At 30.7% G+C, this 26,534-nt stretch overlaps 2 protein-coding genes across 3 annotated transcripts; both read right to left on the bottom strand.

The window, feature by feature from the left end:
- Positions 1-4,187: 4,187 nt before the first annotated feature.
- LOC123294680 (protein FAM207A) lies at positions 4,188-26,427 on the bottom strand. Its single transcript, XM_044875787.1, has 3 exons — positions 25,993-26,427; positions 18,589-18,754; positions 4,188-4,260 (listed from the first exon to the last, which is right to left on the bottom strand). Exons 1-3 carry the CDS (start codon positions 26,414-26,416, stop codon positions 4,188-4,190), a joined length of 663 nt encoding a protein of 220 aa, XP_044731722.1. The 5' UTR covers positions 26,417-26,427.
- On the bottom strand, positions 20,927-23,727 carry LOC123294920. Of its 2 annotated transcripts, none has more exons than XM_044876116.1 (2): positions 23,490-23,727; positions 20,927-23,241 (listed from the first exon to the last, which is right to left on the bottom strand). In XM_044876116.1, exons 1-2 carry the CDS (start codon positions 23,584-23,586, stop codon positions 21,386-21,388), a joined length of 1,953 nt encoding a protein of 650 aa, XP_044732051.1. In that variant the 5' UTR covers positions 23,587-23,727; the 3' UTR covers positions 20,927-21,385. The 2 variants fall into 2 exon arrangements, with proteins under 2 accessions (XP_044732051.1, XP_044732052.1); XM_044876117.1 differs by lacking the exon at positions 23,490-23,727 and having other exon boundaries at positions 20,927-22,581; positions 22,673-23,305.
- Positions 26,428-26,534: the final 107 nt, after the last annotated feature.

Raw genomic sequence — 26,534 nt, 5'->3', positions numbered from 1 at the left:
TTGAAGATTTTGGTCTTCAAGTTTTATGTCTTCGCTATTAACTGGAGTGCATTCTAATCGATTGCTGCAACCGTTGATGCTGCAGTGCTTACATACTTGGTTTCAAAATAGCACGTTTCGTTTCAATTATTCTGTTGATCACGCGCACTATAAAAACTTATGCTGCGCAACTTTCGTTTTGTTGGTGCTAAATTTCAAACTTTTCAATAGAAAAATGCAATCTTTGCATTTTCCGAATTACCCCAGGGAATAAAGGTTTTCACCTCCGAAATCCAAGTAACCGCATCGATTTTGATGAAATTTTGGGAATATGCTCTCCTTACCACCCTATTCAAAATCTATATCACGCCGAAGGGCGCTTCCTTCCTGGGGGTGGTTGCCACCCCTTCTCGGGGGTGGAAATAGTTTTGGTCAAAATAACTCCTGGAATCGATAGAGTGACTAATTTTGAGCAAAAAATGTCATATACACTTTTTTATTAACCAAATACTTTTTGAGCTATGTATTTGCAATAGAAAGCGCACAGATTTGACATAAAAAAAGCACGTTTTCAGTTGATTTTTCGTGAATTACTCAAAAACTAGGCGTTTTTTCACCATAGTTGTAATGAACAAAATTGTAGCCAATAAAAAAATACAAAGAATGATTGCTTAATCGATTTATTAAATACAACGATCAGTAAGTAATACCGTATCAAAAAATCTTTTTTTTTATTCATTATTTTTTTTTTGGTATTTGACGTTTAAAAACGAGGAAAAAATGAAATTTTATAGCTTTATAAGCAGAATCTTTTTTGTAGTGCTTAAAAATACCTTCAAAATGAGCTGTATTAAAAATCGATCGGACAAAAATTGAGCGAGTTACAGTTGAAAGAACGTGGGCTATTCAAATTTTTAAAAGAAAAATCTCACATAGGATGAGTACCATTTCCACTTAAATTGTAATAAATCCATTTCCTTGCACAGTTTACTTCATTTGAGTCTCGTATATGTGATCAAGAAGTTACACTGGGTTTGAAGGCTTATTTTTAAAAATAGGGACGATCAACTTTTTTAAAATTTTCGAATATCAAAAAAAATTTGGTTGTTTTTTCGAAATAACTAAAAAACTACTGCAGTTACGAAAAACATACTCGGGAACAAAAATGTAGGTCTGTTTTTAACAAACATTTTCCTTTTTTGTTTGTTTTTCTAAGATGAAATTTAACGGAGATATTAACGTTCTAAGTCCGCATACCCGCGTGAACACCCCATGTTTTGAGCCTTTTGACCCTTCACTTTTTCAAAACTAACGGTTATAAAAAGATGAAACTTTCAGATGTTATTGTCCTTAAAATTACCTTCCAAATGCTTTTTGAAAAATCAAAATCGATAAAAAATTACAAAAGTTATCGCTAAAAAACAAAAAAAAAATTTTTAAGCTTTTTGGTGCAAAGTAAATTTATAGCACCTATATGATGACAAAACGTATACTATGTGTTTTTGTATCATATAGATATATGAATATCACTAGTATGACAGAATACATGCGTTAAGTAATGCATCTAAGTGAGAGGTATTGTACATATGTGTGCAACAAAACTCCCACTCTCTGCATGCACACAACAGAAGATCTGTCGTATCGTATCTGTAGAGACAATTACATGCTAAACACATATATATAATACCTCACTTAGATGCATTGCTTAACGCATGTATTCTGCCATACTAGTGATATTCATATACCTAGATGGTACAAAAACACATAGTATAATACTCATATAACACACAGCACATGGACACAGACTCACACACACACACACACACATATTTTTGCAATTTTGTAATTAGGTTCTACTTACAATCCTCCTCAAAGCCAGCCTCTCCCAAAGTGTACTTTTTGCCCTTAGAGGGAAAAACTAACCCTTATAAAAAAAATGTATAAAAATAAATAAAAAGTGGTTTAAATTGCTTTGCTGTATTAAGTAATAATAATTCTTTGATTTTTAAATAAAAATGCAATTGAAATCTCACATAAGAGTGTGTATCTTATTCCTTCGTAAGTTACACAATTTTATGTGAAATTTCAATTGCATCTTTATTTAATAATCAAAGAATTATTATTACTTAATCCAGCAAAGCAATTTAAACCACTTTTTATTTATTTTTTATAAATTTTTTTATAAGGGGTAGTTTTCCCCTCTAAGGGCAAAAAGTACACTTTGGGAGAGGCAGGCTTTGAAGAGGATTGTAAGTAGAGCCTAATTACAAAATTGCAAAAACGTAAACGATAAATTTGTCATTTTTATTCATTTTGATAAATACAAGGGATGATCTACGGATAAAGGGGATGTTTTTTGGGATTGAATGATGTTTCAAAGTATTTTTAACATAATTTATTATACTCAATCCTGCAAAGCACTTTGAAACACTTTTGAATTGTTTTTATTGCATTTTTCTAATAAGGGGTAGTTTTCTCCCTTAATTGAAAAAATAAAACATCGGCATGGAGTAGACTTTAAAGAGGATGGTTTGTAGAGCTTAATTACAAAATTTCAAAAAATTCCATTAATTTTAAGCATTGAATCTTGTGAAAATGTCGAAAAATCGTTTTTTTCATCGTAATTTATGGTACTTATTAAGGGTTGAAGCATTCTGAAAAGTATACTTATAATGATAAATCATAGCACAACTCATATTCAACATAATTTATCATTCCCCACTCTTCCAAAGTCCTTAAAACACTTTTTATTGCATTTTTGCACTAAGGGGTAGTTTTCACCCCCTTAGGATAAAAAGCGCCCTTCGGCATGATATAGATTTTGAATAGGATGGTAAGTAGAGCTTATTTCCAAAATTTTAACAAAATCGATGCAGTTACTTGGATTTCGGAGGTTGTACCCTATTTTCAGCTTCATTCCCCTGAGTAAATATATTTTACCTTGCTTTTTCCGAATATATTTCTGCAGACGAAACGGGCTATTTTGCAAACAAGTATGTAAGCACTGCAGCATCAACGGTTGCAGCAATCGATTAGAATGCACTCCAGTTAATAGCGAAGACATAAACCTTGAAGAAAATCTTCAAGATGAAATTCTTGAAGACCAAGTTTAGAATGTTTTGATTTTCCAAATGTATAAATTATTGACAAAAATTTATCAAAACATAATAAATATAAATTTAAATTTGTATGACTAACAATCATTTTAAAGAAATTTTTTTAAATACTTTTTCATTCAAAAATTATAATTTTTATTTTCATAGTGCTAATTTTTCAAATTTAGGTCAGGTAAAAAATGAAAATTATCAAATAAAAACTCTTTGAAAAGCCTAAAATATAAACATTTTATTATTTAAATATCAAAATTCATAATTAATGTAAAAAAATAAGCTTAAAAATATATTTTTTTATGTATAGCTGAAATTGAGGCCAAATTATTTTTTTCGAAGTCTTATATATCGAAAACGGTGAGGTTTAACAAAAAATTCCAGGGGTCAAAAAGGATTTAGAATAGTCCAAAATAAAATGTCATATAGTTTTAAAATCAAATTTTTAACCAAAACCACAAAATAATCTTCATTTTCGTCAATATCGAATTTTTGGCAAAAAAAAGTTATTTTTTTTTTTCAAACGCTTATATATCAAAAAGGATGAGGTTTGGTGAAAATTGTCAAAAGTACAAAAATGCTTAGAATAATCTAATTTATAATATCTAAGGATTCAAATTAAATTTTTGACTCAAACCACGAAATAATCTTTATTTTCGTCAACAACGAATTTTCGGAAAAAATCCACAATTTTTTTTTTCAAATGCTTATATCTCGAAAACGGTGAGGTTAAGTAAAAAATGTAACGGATCAAAAAATGTTTAGAATTGTCCAAAATATAAAATCCAATAGTTTTTTAAAATGTTTAATAAAGACAACATGCCGCCCGAGAGTAGGGAACTTCCCTACCCCCCCCCCCTCCGCATGGGCGTAAATCAAAAAAGCACAAGCACTCACGTATATGACATTTTTCAGTACACTCAGACAAACATATTCCACTCCTCCCATAAAAATCTACTGACGAGGAGAGAATTCTTGGGCCTAATGCTTCATTTCTTACAGTAAACATAAGATTACAATGAAAAACAATTTAAATACAAAGGCATACCTGTTAATCCTATAAATAAATAAATTAATTTCACAAGACAATTTTATTAGACATTAAAATTCAGCTATTATCTGTACAAGCATAGCTTCTTCATCTTCTTCATCAATTTGAACTTGTTGACTAGACCTGTATTAAAAATAAACTCTCTTTGAGAAATATCGACATTTAAAAGACACCAAAAGGTGTTGTATATCACTTTGCATTACCAGCCTATGCAAGTTCTACTAGGGACTGTACAAGTATTTATAGATGATAAAAATGAATACCTGCATCCAATTTGAGCAGTTATTGATCCCGACTCCCAAGTTTCTGCGATTACACAATAATGTGCTAAGAACCTGAATATAAAATTGCATCCTGCATCTTCTAGCATTTTGCTAAACTTCTACTCAGCCGCTAAGGACTATGCATTGCTAGAAGACCTTCCAGCTGATCATATTGATGCGCAGTTAGATTTTTGTTACCTTTATCAAGGCCTTAAAATTCTTAGATTTAGTTGGGATCCCAGGATAGATTCCTTTCGTCTTAGAGTATCCACATATGAAGATAAAGCAGCAACTAAACGCAATAGTATAGTAAACGAACCTTTTTCTTTCCAAAAAATTGTTTGCTGGGTGTATTGACTTGAGGTTTTTTGCATTGGGAGTCTATATCGTAAGTAAATCTGATAAATTTTAGAAGATTTAAAAAAGTTCAAAATGCTAAAATTTTTATTAATAAACTCCTTTATGAACCTCCCCTTCCCTTTCGGGATTCGGGGGTCCGAATAACTCTCATGAAATAGACCATTTTAATGCAAGAAAAGACTTTTGATGACGGATAAATATTTTTTTGCGGTCGCTGATATCAAATTTTCAATCAAAATGTTTAATTTATTACCCCTCCCTCTTTTAGTCCACATAAGTAGACACCGTAAGTAACGAATACCATTTTTATGAAAATTGAAGCCTTTTTAAGCCGATCAAAATAACTTAAAATAATCGATTTTATGAATTTATTCAAAGGCAAAAAAAAAACTAAAAAAAGGAAGGTTTTTTTTTATAGAATCAATTGGATTCAAGATATTGTTAATTAGCATATAAATATATATATATATATATATATATATATATATATATATATATATATTTTATGTTTTTATTTTAAGTTATTTTGAACGGCTTAAAAAGGCTTCAATTTTCATAAAAATGGTATTCGTTACTTACGGTGTCTACTTATGTGGACTAAAAGAGGGGATATATATATATATATATATATATATATATATATATATATATATATATATATATATATATATATATATATATATAAAACCTTCCTTTTTTTAGTTTTTTTTTGCCTTTGAATAAATTCATAAAATCGATTATTTTAAGTTATTTTGAACGGCTTAAAAAGGCTTATATATATATATATATATATATATATATATATATATATATATATATATATATATATATATATATATATATATATATATATATATATTTAAATGCTAATTAACAATATCTTGAATCCAATTGATTCTATAAAAAAAAAATTTAAAACGAAAGTGGTTAGAAAATTTTTTTCTAAAATAAAATGTATATATATATTTGGCCGTTTTTCCCAATATTCGGAAAATTGGCTGAAGATAATAACAAAATTTTTTATTCTATATTTTTTTAGGGAATAAAATTTCCAACAATTTTTTTTTTTGAAACTATTTTTCATAAAATTGATGGTTTCTAAGATATTGTCCAAAAATCGTTTTTTTATGTATACAAAACGTTAATTAACTTAACCCTACCACTTCTGATATATATATATATATATATATATATGTATATCTTGACCAATATCTTGAATCTAATTGATTCTAAAAAAAAGTTTTAAAACGAAAGTTGTTTAGAAAAAAAATATAAATATAAATATATATATATATATATATATATATATATATATCAGGGTTCGAAAATATCCGATATTTATTATAAATATCAAAATATCGGTTATTTTTTATATATATCCGATATATATCAAAAGTTTGATATGCACATTTATAGAATAAATAGTTATATTCTATAATTACAGAAGTTATGTAACGCTTCTTAAATACTCAATAATGAAGTAAAATCGTTTCTGCACTTTGTCAATTACTTTTTTTGTAAAAAATAATAGAATTAACATTCAAAAAAACTTATTCTTTCTTAATGAAATTTTTCTGGCACGACTGACGCCTAATGCCATTTAAGAAGTGTTGCCATTTATGGATTAGAACACATTAGGGAATATGTTTTAACTCTACTCGAACGCCATTTACATTTGGGGAGTAGAAGTACAGTAAAAAACGTCAAAAATTACTGAATTCTAATATAAAATTTTTAAATCTTTTTTGTATTGATATATATCATAAATAATCATTTGATATATATCGGATATATATCATGATATATATCCTCGAACCCTGATATGTATATATATATTTAAATATATATATATATATATATATATATATCAAAAAATATATATATATTTATAATTAACAATATCTTGAATCTAATTGATTCTATAAAAAAAATTTTAAAACGACAGTTGTTAGAAAATTTTTTTTCTAAAAAAAAATGTATAGTGAACAATTTCGTTATCTTTAGCCGTTTTCAAAACGATCAATTTTATACATATTTCTCGTTAATTATCCAATCATTATCCTCGAATTATGTGTAAAAAGTCTTGAATTTTGTTACTGGGGCTTTTTTAAGTCCCTGATTGCGAGTAGCAAAAATGATCCAGAAGCACCTGGAGGTTGATACGCACTGGTATCGACGTAGTCTATAGGAATTACTACCCGATCTTTGGCAGGTGTAAAATTTAGGCTCCTTCATCTAGTTACCTGCATCATCGAATGTCGTGCAGCAATAGTACCCATATGTTCGGTATCATCAAGTTTATTGATTTGTCAAAATTTCTTTTCGCTCTCAGTTTTAAATATTTTATTAATAACTTTGGAAATGTTATGGAATAAATTTTATGCAACACCATTTTTTTTTTTTTTTTTTTCATTTAAAATTTATAATTAAAACATACCTCTGAGTAACAAAATTCTGAACTTTTTACACATAATTCGAGAATAATGATTGGATAATTAACGAAAAATATATATAAAAGTGATCGTTTTGAAAACGGCTAAAATGTCGAAATTGTTCACTCTAAATTTTTTTAAGGAAGAAAGTTTTCCAACAACTTTTGTTTGAAAATTTTTTTCACCCCGGCTTTTTAGCTGCATAAGTAGACCACCGAAATAAAAACTTCATTTTCTTGCCAATTCAAACTTTTAATGATATATAAGAGTGTTTTGGCCGAATTCGCAAAAAAAGTTTGTTTTTTATTTCGGGGGACTACTTATGTGGGCTTAAGGTAGTTCCTCCGCGACAGTCCAGTCAAAAAGTTTTGGACTAATACTATCATTCAGCGCATTAACTGTGCTATGACTACTATGACTATACCATATATTATTTTCACAAGACTGTAGTTCCTCACTACTGTATCTCCTATACGTATAAACACACACACTATGATATATACCTTTACCATTAGTCTTTATATCCTCTCCACAAAAAATTATCGCTAAAACGAGTTATTTATTTAAGTTTTTTATCGAAACTATATGGTAAATAATTTTTATTTTTTTTATATATTTTCTAGATATAGTATTCTACATTATATTAGTTTTTCATAGAGATGGTGAACGTCATTCATTGATAAATAAATATAATATTTGTAAATTTGTGTATTTTTATACGCTTCTCCCATGTACACGTACAAATTGCGTCACTTTTAATTGCTAATATCTCATGTATGACATGGTAAATCATCTTCTAATTTTAACAGCATGTGTATTATGAATTAAATATTTTATATTCTGAGTTTTGAGAAATTCTTGAAATATCACTTTCGTGTAGGTACTACCTTAAAAAGCAGGAAGGGATAAAAATTAGGAAATTTTGATTTCAAATTCGAGATCAGCGATCCCAAATACCCTCTTATACGTCATTAAAAATCTTAACTTGCAATAAAATGGTCTATTTAATTTTGAGAGTCTTTCACACCTCCGTACGGGAGGGTGAGGTGGATACAGGAGTTAATATCTTAAATTTCGATTTACTTTAGCATTTCGACCTTTTGAAAATCTTTTAAGTTATCTAATTTACTTTCCCATATAAACCTCCTTCACTTTAAACCATATCGATTTTTTTAGAATAATTTTCTGAAGCCAACCCTGATGGAAAAAATATTTGAAGAAAGAATAAGAAATTCTGAAAAAGTCTTAGGAACTTTGAATTTCTCAACGTTTTCGGACTAGTCTAATTCAGAGTTATTCAGAGTTCTTAATACTTTTTTAAAGTTTCTAAGACTTTTTCAGAGTTTCCTAAGACTTATTAAGACTTATTCTTTTTTCAAATATTTTTTCCACCAGGGAATGCAAAAAATCGCAAGTCGATACACTCAGCAAACAATTTTCTCGTAAAAATCAAAAAATTCTAGGTTCGTTTATTGTACACATATATTGCTAAAGTTTTTGATCCAAATAGTTTTTTGGATTTGCTAAATCTTAAGTATGGAAACAACTGGTTGACGATATAGAGGACTTTATACTTTCTTCCAATATTCTAACATTGCATTTTGCAACTTACATTTGCTTACAATCTGGTTCAACATTCTCTTAAAATCTGTGGATAGTTAGAACCATACTAGCTCCTGTGAAAGTACTATCAATTCCCCACTTAAAACTTTGTGGTGCTATTCTTTTAACAAAACTGTTGATTAAAGTTTTACAGATTTACTTACCAGTACATTTCGAAAATTATTTCGCATACATAATCAAGCTTAAATCTAGCCGACATGGCGTCAAAAGATTTGACACCTAAGAAATTTGGCTCTCAAAAAATTGTAGAGATCATATCTTCAATAGTTACTATAGTGAATGGCCACTACTTTTCCTAGTTGATAATGATTCTGATCTTGATTCGCTCTCAGAGTCAAAAACTAATTGCCATTGTCGTTTATTGCATGCTCCAATTTCCAATTTTGTAATAGTGAAAATTTATCCATTTTTCCCTTCGTTAATTATTAATGATTTTTGCTTGGATGTTGAAATTCAAGAATAATTGAGTGAATCGTCAGTCTTGTTTGGATACCTTATTTAAAAACTGAACGACCCATTCTCGTACACTACAAGAGTATTATACGCGCTTAAAAACTTCAAGTCGATCAAATTAATCAATGTCATATGAGGCGGCTGCGGATCAACAACTTTCCAGGAATGTCTATTTACTAAATTTTTCAAACAGAAGTTATAGTATAGTCAGTTATATCTGGAAAGTTTGCCGGGAGTTTTAAAATGGGTGACTTTATAGATTGTGAGGTGTTCGCCCTATTAGCTCAGTTAGTTAAGGCGTAACCAATTCCGTCCGCGGTATGCTTAGGGTAGCGGGTTCGATACCGTCGAAACAAAATAAATTTAATTAATAGTTGTGATGGGCTGATGTAGTGCATGGTATATGCATGAAGGAGGTGCACTCAGCCTTTGAAATTGAGGAGCTGATAAATGAAATTATCAGCAGAAAGGAGGTAAAACACATATATGATATCACAATGGGCTCTATAGCCTAAGTGTGTCCTTCGAGGGTAGCCAATATAACCTAGCCTTACCTAGATTGTGAGGTGTTCTTTTCGAATTTCCACTTTCCTACCTTGCATCTTTGTCGCTCACGCCACTATATTGAAAAAATGGCGTTCAAAAGCAATTTTTTGACAATATCTCCTTGTCGAGTTATTTTACAAGGCAAATAAACACGTACAAAATTAAACCTAAAAAATTTTCCTACAATTTATGTCTTAACGATTTTTTTTGTAAAATCAATAGTTTCGGCGTACGAGCCCCGCAAAGTCATTAGATAAAGTGAAAGATTATATATTTTGATTCGAGTATTTAACGTTAAATAACTGAAAAATATGACGTTTTTTGAAAAAAGTATATCACTCACTTTTAACAGTAGTAGAAAAAACCTTGAAAACGAAAAAAGTTTTAGGTCATTTGCACGAACATTGACGGATTTATAATGAAAAGAAAGCTTCTCGTACCTTTTTGTATGTTTTATTCAGCACAAAAACTGATGAATTTACAACGGGAACTAAAATTAATGCTTTCCGCTTTCCAATTTACTTTATTTAGGTACTGACAACATGCTCAAAAAGTATTAAAAGTTTCGAACACAGCCGAGTTTTCAAAATATTGCATAATTTAAAAGCAAAAAATTTAGAAAAAAACGAAAAACTTGTTTTATTGTTAAATAACTCGAAAAATAATAAAGTTACAAAAAAAAATTTGGAAGGAAAAAATTTATCTTTTTTCCCGCAGAATATTTTACCTTCCAAACTTTTTCTTGTAACTTTATTATTTTTCATGTTATTTTACGATAGTTTTTTTTTTTTTTTTTCCAATATTTCAAAAAATATATACCCGAAACTGCTATAACATTTTGAGCATGTCGTCAGTACCTTAATAAAGTAAATTGAAAACTGACAAGTATTAATTTAAGTTCCCGAGGTAAACAACTCATCAGTTTTTGTGGTGAATAAAACAAAAAAATGGTACGGGAAAATATCTTTTCATTATAACTCCGTTAATTTTCGTACAAATGACTTGAAACTTTTTTCTTCTCAAGGTTTTTTTATAGCACTTTAAAAAGTGTTATAACAAAAAAAAATTATAAACAATTAATGAAAATAAAAAATTAAGGAAGACATTTCATATTTACCGAATTCTTGCGAGTAGTTTGAAAATGGTCGACTTTGAAGCGCTCTAGTATGCCCATAAATTCCTCAAATCCAAAAATTATTGGTCAAAATGATGGTTGGAAAATGCTCTACAAGATTGGTCTGAGGTCATTTGATCGTGAAATGAAAAATAAAGAAGTTATTTAACAAAAAAGAAAATTTGTTTGGAAATTGTCTCATATTTTTGTTAATAACTTTTTTATTTTTCATTTTATTGAAAAAAGTTACATAGACAAAATTGTAGACAAATTTGCTACAAATTATGTACTTACAAAATTTTGGTGGGATGCATAATTCAGGAGATATAGCGAAAAAGGCATTTTCACCCCTCGTTCTAATATGTCGGCAGTGGCAGGACAAGTGTTGTAACCCCACAAACTTGGAGTTAAGTTCCTACTAACCCCCCCCCCCCGATACGCGGTAAAAAAATTCGAAGTGATGGTTCTGGAAACTGTGTAAAACTTGTTTGGTTGTGTTGAGAATGTCAAAAGGATCAGGAAAATATGTCTGGCAGAAAAGCAAGTGGTCAGGGATTTTTTTGGCAGCACTTTGAAAAACATGAATCTCCACCACCGGCTCGTATTTTTGCTAGAAAATGAAAAGTACCCAATTAAAATGTCTGCTTCTTTTTTTTTCCTGTACTCATATGTATTGCAAATACAAAAAATCAACTAGCAGAAATTTTGAGCAAAAACTAAATTTTTTACGCCAAAAAAGAAAGCCAAACAAATTTCAAAATTTATCGTATTGATGTATTTGCTTACTAAACGTTGTTTCTAAAGCAAGTTGACACTAAAATAAACACATTTAATGTGTCTACAGTAAAATTAAACCCCCAGAGCATTCCCGCCCCAATCCCACCCCTTCCACTTTTTCCACTTTGCCATTACATTTTTGAAGAATCTTAAGCAAGTTAACATTATTTTTTAACGTTTTATAATAAAGGGAAAATTAAGCTTTTTAAACAAATATCTGAAAACGATATGTATCTAGAAGCTTTTTTGAAATTAGGAAACTTAAGCGAATTACAAACGTCCGACGTCCCTGGTGGAAAAAATATTTGAAGAAAGAATAAGAAATTCTGAAAAAGTGTTAGGAACTTTGAATTTCTCAACGTTTTCGGACTAGTCTAATTCAGAGTTATTCAGAGTTCTTAATACTTTTTTAAAGTTTCTAAGACTTTTTCAGAGTTTCCTAAGAATTATTAAGACTTATTCTTTTTTCAAATATTTTTTCCGACAGGGGTATTTCAAATTATAGATAAATTCGTTTGTGCTCTTTATAGTTATTTTTCGTTCGACTCCATTCATTTAGTGAGATACAAGATGTTTGAGGGTACATTCGATTAGGATGCTGAACATTTGATAGAGCTTGTAAAGTCGTATGATCCTGCGAAATTGCCCCCCAGTCGGGATGAGCTTCGACAGCATATACTCCGATCCGCTTACATAACGCATGTTTGGCAAAATGCGAATATGCAAGAGATACCCACCTATGATCCAATACAATTATGTTGGGTTATTCAGAACGTAAATATAAACGGAAAAGAAACAAGAGAGCTTAGTTTCAAATGGTTCTCGGGTCTCCAATTTCCAGAGTCTCTTGCTGAGATCACAATACCTGACGAGTCTCCGGCAACCAACATCTCTGCTGAAGGTCTAATAAAAACAAATTTTTCTTTTGGTAAAATTAAACACATTAGTATACATTAGCATTTATAACATTTAATTACAGAACAACGCGAGTGTATTTCGAGAATAGCCGGTGCAAATATCGAAAATATGCATATTTTCCTGATCCTTTTGACATCCTCAACACAGCCCAACAAGTTTTACAGAGTTTCCAGAACCATCACTTTAAAGTTTTTTACCGCATATCGATATTTTCGGTTTTTTTGGCATAATTCGGGAATGAGACTTGTTGAGCTCGAACTTTGCAGGATGACTGTTCAGAATCACATCTTATGAAATATCAAACAAGCAAACAGTTTCCAGAACCATCACTTAGTGACAGTTTTTCAAATCTTCTCCTGGGGGGGGGGGATATCACACGTAGAAATTCGTGGAACCTTACAGGGCGACTTACTTACATTACCGACTATCATATTTAAGGCTCAGCAGACGGAGGTAAATGGAAATACCTCCCGCTAGAGTAGTTCGAGTGACGTCGGAAATATTGCAAAAAATTGCGAAGTTAGAAAAAATAATGATTTTTAAACAGCTTTTTCTCAGAAACTATTGGGTCGTCAGTGACGAAAAAACCCATATTTTGATCTCAATTTCAGCTATACATAAACAAAAAATATATACTTTTAAGCTTACCTATTTGTTGACATTAACTATAGAATTTTGATATTTACATTATGAAATGTTTATATTTGGGCTTTTCTAAGAGTTTTTTGATAATTTTCATTTTTACCTGACCTAAATTTGTAAAAAATGAAAATAATCAAAAAAACTCTTAGAAAAGCTCAAAATATAAACATTTCAAAATGTAAATATCAAAATTCTGTAATTAATGTCAACAAATAGGTAACCTTAAAAATATATATTTGTTTATGTATAACTGAAATTTAGGTCAAAATATGAGTTTTTTTTTCGAAGGCTTATATATATATCGAAATTGATGAGTTTAGGCAAAAAATGCCATGAGTCAAAAATTGTTTAGAATACTCCAACAAAATAAAATTTCATATACTTTTCAAATCCAATTTTTAACCAGAACACCCCAAAATAATCTTCATTTTCGTCAGTAACGAATTTTTGGGAAAAATACGTTTTTTTTTTTTTTTTTTTTTTTCAAACGCCTATATATAAAAAAGAATGAGGTTTGGTGAAAATTGTCAAAAGTACAAAAAGACTTAGAATAGTCCAATATATAATATCTAATGACTTTCATAGTAAATTTTTGATCGGAATCACGAAATAATCTTTATTTTCTTCAACGAGTTTTCGAAAAAAATCCACAATTTTTTTTTCAAATGCTTATAGCTCGAAAACGGTGAGGTTAAGAATAAAATGTAAAGGATCAAAAAATGCTTAGAATTCTCCAAAATAAAAAGTCCAATAGTTTTTTTTAAATGTTTAATTAAGACAACATGGTGCCCGGGAGTAGGGAAATTCTGCCCTGCCGCATGAGCGTAAATCGAAAAAGCACAAGCACTCACGTATATGACATTTTTTCAGTACACTCAGACAAACATTTTCTACCGGTTCCCATCAAAATCTACTGACGAGGAGAGAATTCCTTAGTCAAATGCTTCATTTTCTACAGTATACAAATAACCGTGTGAAACTTGTAATACGAATAACCGTTTGAAACAAGTTCGATATGCGTTTGCGTTGTATTAAAGTTTAAGTTATTGGCCCTTACAACTTGTAGGCCCTAAGATTATTGTAGTATATTCTCCAGGTTCGAGATTAAAAGTATATGGTTTATAAATAGTAGTGTTTTTGGTTTTGACAATCATTCATAAGTAGTTCATACGCGGGATAATGGGTTTCGTAGCAAGTAAAACCGGGATGAATAGACACAATGTTTTCTGATCGACGCACATATTCTGACTATGAATATGTACATCGATTTTACGTAAAAGTAGTGCAAACAAAAGTTATTAACAATTTAATTATTTAACTTATTTAGCTATAACATGAAAACTATGAATTTTAGCGATCAAAGTTGTTAAAAAAACTTGCGTAGAATCAAAATTTCCTTAACAAATGTCTCATGAAGTTATGGTCTATTTCTGATAATTATGAAAATAATTAGCGCGAGGCCATACTTGAGGAGCATCGAAGCAAGTTGAAGTGCTTTGTGTCATGGCTAAGAATGTTTTTTGTGTATTGATAAAAAATAAATTTTGGAAAAAAAAATGGAAATAGATGTTGCAAAAATTGTTTTAGAAAAAGGTAGGTAATTTAATAGAGTATTCCACTATTTTTGATAAAGTACTTCAAAATGTTGATTTTGCCAATAAAAAGCCACCAAAAATTTATTTCGGAAAAATACACACGCTTACTTGCCAAAAACTTAAATTAAATTTAAACCTTTTTTAAACTGTCAAAAACGCGGGCATCCAATTTAATGACGTAATATCGGTGTATCATTATACGGAATAACACAAATATGTTTGACAGATATATTCATAGCCATGTGATTATAATAAATATAAATACTTATTATCTATGGATATATGTTATAAATACTTATTATAGCTGTCTACTCTGAACTAACTGATGGCCTATGGCTCATACCGATATGACATCACAACAGGCTTGCCCGCGTTTTAGGTCACGTGATATACAGTTTAAAAATTTCTTTTTAATTTTAATATTTTAAAAGAAAAATGTGCTTTTATGACTCGAAATCAGATTATTTAAGTATATTTTTACATAAATTTTAACTTTTTTCTAATTTCATAATTTATTTTTGACTAACGATAATACCCTATTAAATTGTTAATAACTTTGGTATGCACCACTTTACGTAAAATCGACACACATATTCGTAATCCCGGTTTTACTTCGTACAAAACCCCCTATGCCGCCGTATGGACAAGAATTAAGGTGCACCTTACTTATCCGTAACTAATAACCGTATTCTGCTTACTGCTCTAATAGAGTTTTACATTTAACAATATTATTTACATACTTTAAAAATTCATATTTGACTAACATCAAAAGTTGGCACAAACTTTCTGACGTAAGCAGCAGAGTTTCATCATAAAGGTCATATTCTCATCTAATTAGATTAATTTTTTTGAAATGTGATTTTTTGTTTTCATTTTTTTGAAAATATGAAAAATATCTTCATAAAAAGTATACACGCCTTAACTAGCCCAGTAGAATTAGATCAAAAGAGGGGTTGGCACGGAACAAATTTCGCGGAGCAATTTTCCTTCGGAAATCGCAAGGAGGATGCTCCCTAGCAGTCTACATTTTGGTTTTTGGAATTCCAATCCTATTGCGTCATCTGTCATCTTAAATTCGAGGAAAAATTTCCTACAATTTTGGTCCTCATTAATTTTTCCCTAGTTCTTCAAACTGGTTTCGTAGAGAGATTTTCTCAAGCTTTTTTTAAAACCTTTGTCTTTTCAAAATTTCAAATGGAAAGAACACTTGAAAATGTTTATTCCTTCACAAATTTTCATACCGACTTCATTTACATTTTATTTAGTTCATTTACACCCCTCTTCCCTTCACCGTAAGCGTACAGACCAAAAATATGAACCTAACAAAAACAAGTGAAAACAAACAATTGACTAAGTTAATTGTTGAAATACCATGCATAAATAGTGTTGATTACTCTATCACATTGCACATACATATACAACATATACAATTTAAATAATACATACTATACAATTTACGCCTAATTTGCGCCCTCACGGGTAAACAGTTTACGAAAAAATGTTTCAAACAAAAGTTGTTTATTTTTTCATAAGGAACATTTTTTATATTTAAACTTTTGTTCTATCTCTAACGGTTTACAAGATGGGTCCTACGAACCCATAGCTCAAGACCCAATTGACCTATGTTGCTCATTTACGAACTCTACCTCGCTTTTTACGTCCTGATTACTCTGTAATAAAATTTCAGCTTGATATCTTTTTTCGTTTTTGAGTTATCGTGTCCACAGGCGGACGGACGGACGGACAACCGGAAATGGACTAATTAGGTGATTTTATGAACACCTATACCAAAATTTTGTTCATAGCATCAATATTTTTAAGCTTACAAACTTGGGACTAAACTTAGTATACCTTGCATATTACATATATGCATGGTATAAAAAGTTCGGCATCGAAGATATTACCATCTCAATTTTCAACAGGTTAGTTTATCACCGTTTATACGAAAAAAATCAATAATAAAGAAAATAATAGAATATTTAGGTTCAATATCACCTCTTTTCGGATCTAAATCGAAAAATATCGATTCTAGGAAAAAATTTATGAGGGCTAAAATTGTAGAAAAATTCATTCCAAACAATTTCGGTGATAGCATTATTCGTGTAAAATTAAAATAAACGAGTTATGTAATAAACAAAAATTCATCTTTTCGGGTTTAAATCGAAAAATATCGATTCTAGAGAAAAATTGATATAGAACCAACAAAATTGCAGGAAAGTAATTTCAAATAACTTTGGTAATAACTATTTTTCGTATAAAGTTGAAAATAAACGAGTTATTCAATACAACAAAAATCAACTCTCAAGTACAAGATGGGGATGACTCAACAGGGTTTGAATCCCGAAAACCGAAATGAAGACTACCTGTGAGCCCCTCCCTCAACGATTTTCGAAAGAAAATAGCTACGCGGAATTTTTTCCGGGTCAAATTCTAATTAAATTAGCCTAAACATGAATTGAATTCACAAATATATTTTTCACTTTATAACTCATTATAAGAGGCTGCAGAGGTGCGCAAAATGTATTTTAAATTTGGATCATACATGGAATGAATTTTTATTGATTTCGATTTGAGACATAATAATTGAAATAAATAACCCGATACTTTTAATTTTGTATTCAGAAATTTTATGTAAGATATTCAATTACAACGCAATCATCGTCGGTAGCTAAATTAATTCATATAACACATCACCAAAATTGTTTACAAAGTTAAAAATTAATATGTAAAACTTTACTAAAATGCTTATAAAAATAAAAATACGAAATTATGATAAAATCGAAAAAATAAATTTTTCTATACCACCAAACTTATAGTAGTAGTTCACGCGACCAATTATTATTTAGTGGGGAAACCCACTAATTTATAATTTTTGATAATGTTTACATGTTTTGATATAATTATCTTTAATGTGTTTTATGAATAAATTTAGCGAAGGATAATTAGCGAAATGTAAGTTTGTTGCATGTTTTTTAATAATTGTATTAAAAAAAATAATTTCTTAATATATGATTTTATTCCCAGTATCGTGGTACTTATTAACTATATTCAATAACTAGAACTAAAATATTTGGATATCGAAGTTTGAAAATAAAATAAAGGGTAAAGGACCCCGGGCATAATACATTGATTTTTTGTTTCGGTTAAAATTTTTTGAAAATTATGGATTAAGGTAGTTTTGATCATGCTGATCAAAAGTTCTTATGGGCCCAACCCTCCAAACTCTTTCCTCCCGAGCTGCGGCTCTTCAAAGGTTATACATTCATGAGATATTGATTTTTGATCTCGGTTTAAATATTTGAAAACTATAGTAGTTTTGGTCATTCTGATCAAAAGTTCTTAATGAATCAACCCTCAAATACCCTTCCCTTCAGAGCCCTTCATATAGGCATAAACTTTGAAAGGACGAAGCTCGGAAGGGGAGGGTTTTTGAGGGTTGAGTCCATAAGAACTTTTGATCAGCATGATCAAAACTACCTTAACCCATAGTTTTCAAAAAATTTTAACCGAAACCAAAAATCAATATATTATGTCCGGGTCCTTTCTATCACTAAAACAATTAGATCTTTGATTTATATATATGTATATTTATATAAATAACTTTTGAGCAATCTTTTAATGATTTTTGAGTTTATGTCATCCTTTCTAAATATTTCGCATTAAAAATAGATATATATTTTCCATATATTTTTAAGATTATTAATTACGTTTGTTTTAATATATTTGTATTTATAATTTCTGTCATCATTTTTAAAGGATTTTTCTTAAATTCCTTATTTGAAATGAGTGCCCTAAATGTTTTCACATTTTTAACAGTATTTTTCTCACGTATTCGCCTTTTTTCAATAGGTTTCTTTTTCTGTATAATCTGTGTAGACTTTAAATTTTGTGAACCTAAAAAAAAATTAAAATTGAAAATTAAACAACTGACTGATTTAATTATTGAAATACTATGGATAGACAGTGTTGATGACGCAATCATTTGTTTTTTTTACGTCATGTAAGTAAAGAAAGACAATCATTCTTACACACAAAGTAATAAAAGTATCTTTCTTCTCACTTCCTCAGTAGATATAGTAATAAACAAACATACATAATACAGGGTGGACCATTTTAATATATTATGACTAATAGCTCGTTTTGTATTTAACCAATCAAAAACTAACTTAAATAAAAGTTGCAGAGGTTGATGGGGGACATCATATTCTACAATGGATTAGACCTAGTTCTCCGGGTTGCTTTAATAGTCAATTTAAATGATAAATGGTAAGAGATAGAATAAACTTCAATTTTTTTGAAATATCTTATCTTTCGGAGGAAATGCGAATTAAAAAAAAATATTTTATTTAATCGAAAGAAAACACGCCAACTACAGAAAAATACTTTAGCCAACAGTTGTCAAGGGCAATAGAACATTCGCCTGTTCATGACTTTGACCTACGATTATCGATAAACTTCAAGCGTGTTATCTTACGATTAAATGCAATAATAACATATTTTTAGTCGTATTTTCTGCGAAAGGTAACGATTTTCGAAAAAAAATGTTTTAAATAAAAAAAGAAAGTTTTAAATAAAAAAAGAAAGTTTTTTTTTTATGAGAATCAACTTTCTAATTTAAAGTGTTATTCTAATTCTTACCATTTATCATGTAAATTGACTATTAAAGCGATCCGGAAAACTAGATCCAATCTACACTATATTATACACTACATTAACTATTAGTCATTTCTTCAAATAGATTCATTGAATTTTTAATAAAAAAATATCAGTCATGGGAACTGTCTACAGAAGTAAAAACTTAAAACTTGGGAAAAACCATGTTTTTTAAACTGTGTTTTTTATACCATGTATATATAAAATATATCAAGGTATACTAAATTTAGTCTCGAGTTTGTAACGCTTAAAAATGTTGATGCTACCAACAAAATTTTGGTAAGAGTTCATAAAATCGCCTAATTAGTCCATTTCCATTTGTCCGCGCGTCCGTCCGTCTGTCCACACGGTAACTTAAAAACGAAAACAGATATCAAGCTGATCAATTTTTACATCGTACTCAGGACGTTATAAGTAGAGTTGAGTTCGCAAATGAGCAACATAGGTCCATTGGGTCTTGGGTCCGTAAGACCAATCTTGTAAACCGTTAGAGATAAAATAAACAACTTTTGTTTGAATCATTTTTTCGTAAACATCACTTTTTACCCGTGAGAGCGCAAATTGTATAGTATATATTATATGGGAATATCAGTTACATATGTGTGACATGTATGTATGTGTAATATGACAGAATAATCAACACTGTCTTTACATGGTTTTTTAACTATAAACTCAGTCAATTGTTCTCACTTTTTTTTTAAATTTAAACATAGTATGAATAATAACAATTTTATAATTTTTAAATTGAAATTATTAACTTGGCTATAAAAAACTATGATAATATTTTTTTAAAATATTTTGTCTAGTTTTGGTTTCGAACGCATGTTTTCTAAATGGCAGCCTAGCAGCGATCCACTGACTCACCAAGTAGGTTATACTGGGATTAAATTTTTAGGGTTTACTTTCAACCATTAAGCGTAACGTGGTGTTACGCTTTTTCCCCATTGAAACCCGGGATTGCCTCAACTTGGGTCCTTTTTCCAGGCAATTTTTTTTTTCCTTGAATAACACTTTAAACTTTACAATTTGGCATAGATTTGAGCCCCTCTCTTGAGGTCATACGGAATCCAGACAATCGTGGTACATATTCTTTACAAACATGAATAGCCATCATTCCTGGTAGCTTTCATCAATACAACAGATACCCTGGAAATTCAATTTTTGTAATTTAATCCATCATCATTCTAGCTTGTTGTCTCAGAGACATAAAAATTTTACTTTATCAATATAAAAAGAATGGTATGCCGTATATTTATCCAAAAAAATTATATTTAAAAAAAAAAAAACAATTTAAAACGGCTATTAAATTCCCACGGGGATCAAGGGATGGAAATCCCTTGCGAGCAATTTTTTGCCGACATTAAAATTCATTGAATATCATTTACTGTGACGTTCATTAACTAGGTACCGTCAACTGGGGTAACTTTGGCCCAACTTTCCCAGTTTTTTGTGAAACAAACCAGTTTTTACCAATCTATTTGTGATGAAGATTGTGTTTTAAGTTTTTCCAGTTATTATTCGATTATGTGCCACAAATTTAAGCATTAGTATAAGTCCCTAATAATTTTCCTAACCTAGATAAAAAATTTTTAAAAATTGGGACAAAGTTACCTGGGATTGGGGTAACTTTGTCCCATCCATTAAAACCTTTGAAATTTAGTACCATATCATAAGTGGAGCAAAGTTACCCTATACAAGATTCTTTTCAAGTATTCAGTTTTCAAGTTTATTAGATTTTTACTTTTAAACTTTATGATTTGGACAAAAAAGTGGAAAAGGAAAACAAACTGCTAAGAAAACCACACTTTATTGTTACAAAACGAAGTAAAAATCACACTTTATTGTTACAAAAGGAAGTAAAAATATTTCAAGTTATTCCACGAAATTGTCTAGTTCTGGGACTGTGAACTGGTTCCTCTTTGATGCTATTTTAGGAGGATTTATTTTTTCCCAAACGTCATCCCAGTCATAGGCCATGCGGTCTTGCTTCTCAGGCCAGCGCCAGAATTTTATTTTCTTCTCCATGCACTCAACTACTGGGCCATGATCAAAAATGCTTACTATTTTGCCAGGGTACTTTTGACCATTGTAGATCACAATTACAAAGTTATCAACGGCAAAATCTTCTGCTTTCCATTTTTGTTTTTTTGTTTCAGCAGTAGGTTCGGCTTTCTTAGATTCTTCCTGAAGGTCTTCTAGGTCTGAAAATGATTCACTCACTCCATCTGACTCTAATACCATTTCCACATCGTCTTCATCCGAAGAAGAATTGTAAGTCTGTTTATGCTTCTTCTTGGGAACTTTTTCTTTCTCAGATTTTGACGAAGTCTGCTTTGACGAAGAGGGTTTATTGGTTGCTTCTAAGATACCGGTAGCTTCTTCTACATCCTTAACCGAAACACTCTTTCCTGCGGGCACTTGCAGCTTCTTCTTTCTCTTTTTGGGGCCATCTTTCGTCAAGTATTCAGCTCTCTTTTTCTCCAGTTGCTCAAGAAAGGCTTCTCCTATTACTGTGTTGTCAACCGGTTGGTTTTCTGGCAGCCTGTCTAGTAGTTTCTGTTTGTTAAAAGGATGGATTCCACACTTTTCAAATCCAGCCATCAGGTTTCTTTCTTGATTTTCTGCCAAACTAGCCATTAACTCTTTTAATAGAGTCGGAAATGCGTCCTTTGGAATGGTTGTGAACTTAGAGCCAGAAGCGGACTCTTTCCATTTGCTTAAGATTGCTCGCCATGACTTTTTCATGGGGGAAAAGAAGGCCACATCTAGAGGTTGTGTAAGATGGGTGGAGTTCGGTGGTAAGCAGACAAATTTAACATTGTTTTCTTCACAAAGCCTAAGTACGTTTAAACTAATGTGTGAAGACAAGTTATCCCCGATAATAACTTTTGGCCCATTTTGAGTTCTCACATGAGGTAAGAACAACGACTCAAACCAATCTTCGAAACATATAGCGTCAAACCAGCCACTTTTAGAACGATTATAACGAGCCCCTGCTGGTCCATTCTCAGTCCAAGTTGTCCACATGTTATCTGCCTTGTACACTACATAGGGGGGGAGAAGAGTCCCTGCAGCATTTCCAGAAAACATGAGAGAGGTTGCACTTTTACTATGATTGCATATGTTTTCCACATATTTAGCTCCCCTCTTACAAATTACCTTTTTGTTTCCAGGGTCATCTGAAAGATTTGTTTCATCGTAGTTCCAAATATGAGTGGCAGGAACGTTTTCGATAACTTCTTTCAGGTTTTCCATGTAATTTTCAATATCTTTAGCACCAACTTCAGCTCTTACTTTTTTTATGTTAGAGCTGAGACGACTTGTCAGCTTCTCATGCCTTTTCAAAAACGATTTGGTCCATTCGTAGCCAGGGAGGTTGTTTTGAAACCTATCTATCTTGACACCTTTCTTATCTAAATAGCATTTTACTGCATATCTGAAATCAGTCTCAACAACTGGAAATCCATAGTCAGATAGTGTTATCAAGTGCTTTTCAAAAGCCAGCTCTTCTTCATCGCTAAATGTTCTTGCTCGACCAACTGTATTCATATGCCTGCCTTTCAATTTATTCTTAATTGTAGAACGAGGAATGCCATACCTTGTTTCTGCAGCTCTTTGTGTTAACTCACCTGATCGTATGGCCTCAAGACATTCATCCAATATTTCTGGTTTGTAGTTACCGTAATTTCTAGTCCCTAGTGGTTTTATCCGGTTTCTTGGCATTTTCCCTGCAACAAAACACACAATTGTTATTATATACAGTTTAACAGGGATATACTGCAATGATTTAGCATCTTAAATGGATAAATAACAGCAAAAAAATTTTGGGCCATGTTGGGCCAAAGTTACCCTAAATCTGGGACAAAGTTAGACCAACCTACAAAACTCATCTCAGTTTGTAAACTATAAACATAAACAAATAGTTGTATTGATATTAAGTTAAACAAAGGATTACAGTAAAAGAAAATTCACTTACCAGCTCTCAACAGCTTAAAAATAAGCTTGAGGAAACAAAAGTTGGAAGACAACAAAATCCAGCACTTTGACAACACCAAGATGGAGCAGCACTGCATTGGTGGTGAAACGTGTAACTATACCCAGGTTGGCTCAGAAGTCTGGCCAGTGTTGCTATCTATCGGGAAATGCTAGAACTTAGTGAGTAAATCAACCTAGATGTCAAAATACAGAACATTTAAACTTTTTCTAGTTTTGGGCCAAAGTTAACCTCAAAGGGCCAATGTTACCCCAACTGACGGTACCAAAAATCTATGTCATCAATGTGCGCGAATAATAAAATGAATTTCTGTCTTCTTATTTATATTTGTTTAGAACAAAAATTACAGTTTGTAACCATGCATTAACCATGGGAACCAGTGTAATATTCACTTAATGACTGAATTTGGAATGTAAAATGTCATATTAGAAATAGAAAATGTGTGAAAAATAAAATGCGAATAATAGAAAACGAAGAAAATCACAAAAATTGTATCCTTGATTTTCGTTTTATTAATAATTCGAAATTAGTTTTTTCTATGTAATTCAAGTTTTGGGGGGTTTTTATCGTTAATTATTGGTTACCATAGGAACCTAACAAATTCAACCAAAAACAAGTGAAAACAAACAATTGACTGGGTAAATTGTTGAAATACCATGTAAAGACAGTTTTGATCACGCAATCGTTTGTTTTTTTACGTCATATAAGTAAAGAAAGATAGCCAAACATACATACATGCACACTTAACTGATATTCCCATATAATACAAACTATATAATTTGACCTAATTTGCGCTCGCACAACAAAAGTTACTTTATTTTTCTTATAAGGAATATTTTTTACATTTAAACTTTTGTTCTATATCTTACGGTTTACAAAAAGAGTCCCATGAACCCTAGACCCAATTGACCTATGTTTCTCATTTACGAACTCAACCTCACTTTTTAAGTCATGAGCATGCTATACAAATTTCAGCTTGATATCTTTTCGTTTTTGAGCTATCGTGTTGACAGACAGACGGACAGACAACCGAAAATGAACTAATTAGGTGATTTTATGAACACCTATTCCAAAATTTTTTTCGTTGAGTCAATATTTTCAAGCGTTACGAACTTGGGACTAAACTTAGTATACCTAGTATATTTCATATACATGCTATAAAAAAATGGTCTTAACATGAGATTCATTGACGTTATAGTTTTATATAGAATTATAGACTAAGCATTGCCTATCTTTCCGTACAGTGAGAAGCATGCCAACCAACATCTGAGGTACTTACTTAGGTTGGCTAGGAATATTTATTTAAAAAAAATACATTTATCAAATAATATAGAATATAGAATAATATATATTTTACATAAAACATCGTTATTTCACTGACACTTTTTCGGATTTTGACTTAAAAAAAAATACTTATCATGATGCCACTGAAGCTATCACCCGCTGATAGATCTATAATCAATAAAATAATAATGAATAAGTGGGAATTTTTAATTGGAACTTTAAAATTAAGGGGAATTTTTTTCTTCTAGTTTTCTTGGTATGTACTTGTTCCTTGAAGTGTACAGAAGAGGCACAGGTGATTGAACAGACGGGCTCGAACTTTTAAAAAGGTCTGGAGTCGCTTGACCTTGAATAAACCGGTGAAATTCGACTTTTTTGCCTTTCAAGTTAATAGGAATTTTTTTATTTTTTGTTTTGTTGGTATATAGTTGTTACTCGAAGTGTACAGAAGAGGCTCAGGTGATTGAACAGACAGAATCGACCTTAAGAAAAGGTCTGGAGTCACTTGACCTTGAATAAACCGGTGAAATTAGCCTTTTTTGCCTTTCAAGTTAATAGGAATTTTTTTTTCTTTTTTGTTGTTGTTGGTATGTAGCTGTTCCTCGAAGTGTACAGAAGAGATCTGAGTTGATGGACAGGCGGACTAGACCTTTTGTCAGGTGTCCCTTGAACTTAAATTATAAATCGATGAAATTCGACTTTTCTGCTTTCAAATTAATGGGAATTTTTTTATCGCCTGAGCCTCTTCTGTACACTTCAAGAAACAAGTACATACCAAGAAAACCAGAAGAAAAAATTCCCACTAACTTTAAAGTTCCAATTAAAAATTCCCATTTATTCATTATTATTTTATTGATTATAGATCTACCAGCGGCTAATAGCTTCAGTGGCATCTTATCACTTGTCATTTTAGGTACATTTTTCTTACGAATCTACAATGGTTGGGCTTAAGCAATTACCTCAGATTTTGGCATGCTTAAAATCGTTTAACACTCAGTCTATATATCTATATAACTCTAACGTCAATAATGAGATTTCAAGTTGTACTTTAGACTTTCAATTCCACGAAATAAGGATAATAGCCACGCAATATTTTTTATTTTTGCGTGGATATTATCTCGCTTTATTTTGCGTGGAGTTTTATTTATATAACATCGATTCTTAAGAGTTTTTCAAAAATATTGAATATTAAATTTCTTACTTGTGGATTGAATAAGAGTTTCTAAAGCTGGCAATGCATCCCGAAGAGGTAATAAGTCACCGATAATTTCAGTTTGCTCCCGTTTTTTCTTCGCCAATGTAGATTTTCGTGCTTGTTCCACAACATTAATTTTATTTAATATAAATTCATGCCTCAATGCAATTTTATCCTTTTTTGATAATCGTTTACCATCGCTTATTTCTGATTTAAAAGATTTAAACGATTTTACGCTTTTTGTATCATCATTCAAGGTTTTTTTTAAATCGTTAAAGGAAATTTTAACGTCTGCAAATATATTTTGTTTTTCATTTATCAGTAATGGTAAAATCGGTAATTGTGAATTATAAGTCTCGTCAGCATTAATAGGCTCCGCAGAGTTTCTTGACAAATGATATTTTTTTCTCTGATGTCGTATTTTTCCCATTTTTGAGAATGTTAGCAATTCACGTTTAAATTAAAAAATTTTTATAAATGATTACACGTTGACTTGGAAACTCGTGCCAATTAATTGAATCGAAGCTGTCAATAATGGTGGCTTTCCA

This window comes from Chrysoperla carnea, chromosome 3, assembly GCF_905475395.1.
Source record: "Chrysoperla carnea chromosome 3, inChrCarn1.1, whole genome shotgun sequence".
Taxonomy (NCBI): domain Eukaryota; kingdom Metazoa; phylum Arthropoda; class Insecta; order Neuroptera; family Chrysopidae; genus Chrysoperla; species Chrysoperla carnea.
This window is presented reverse-complemented; position numbering and strand designations above follow the sequence as displayed.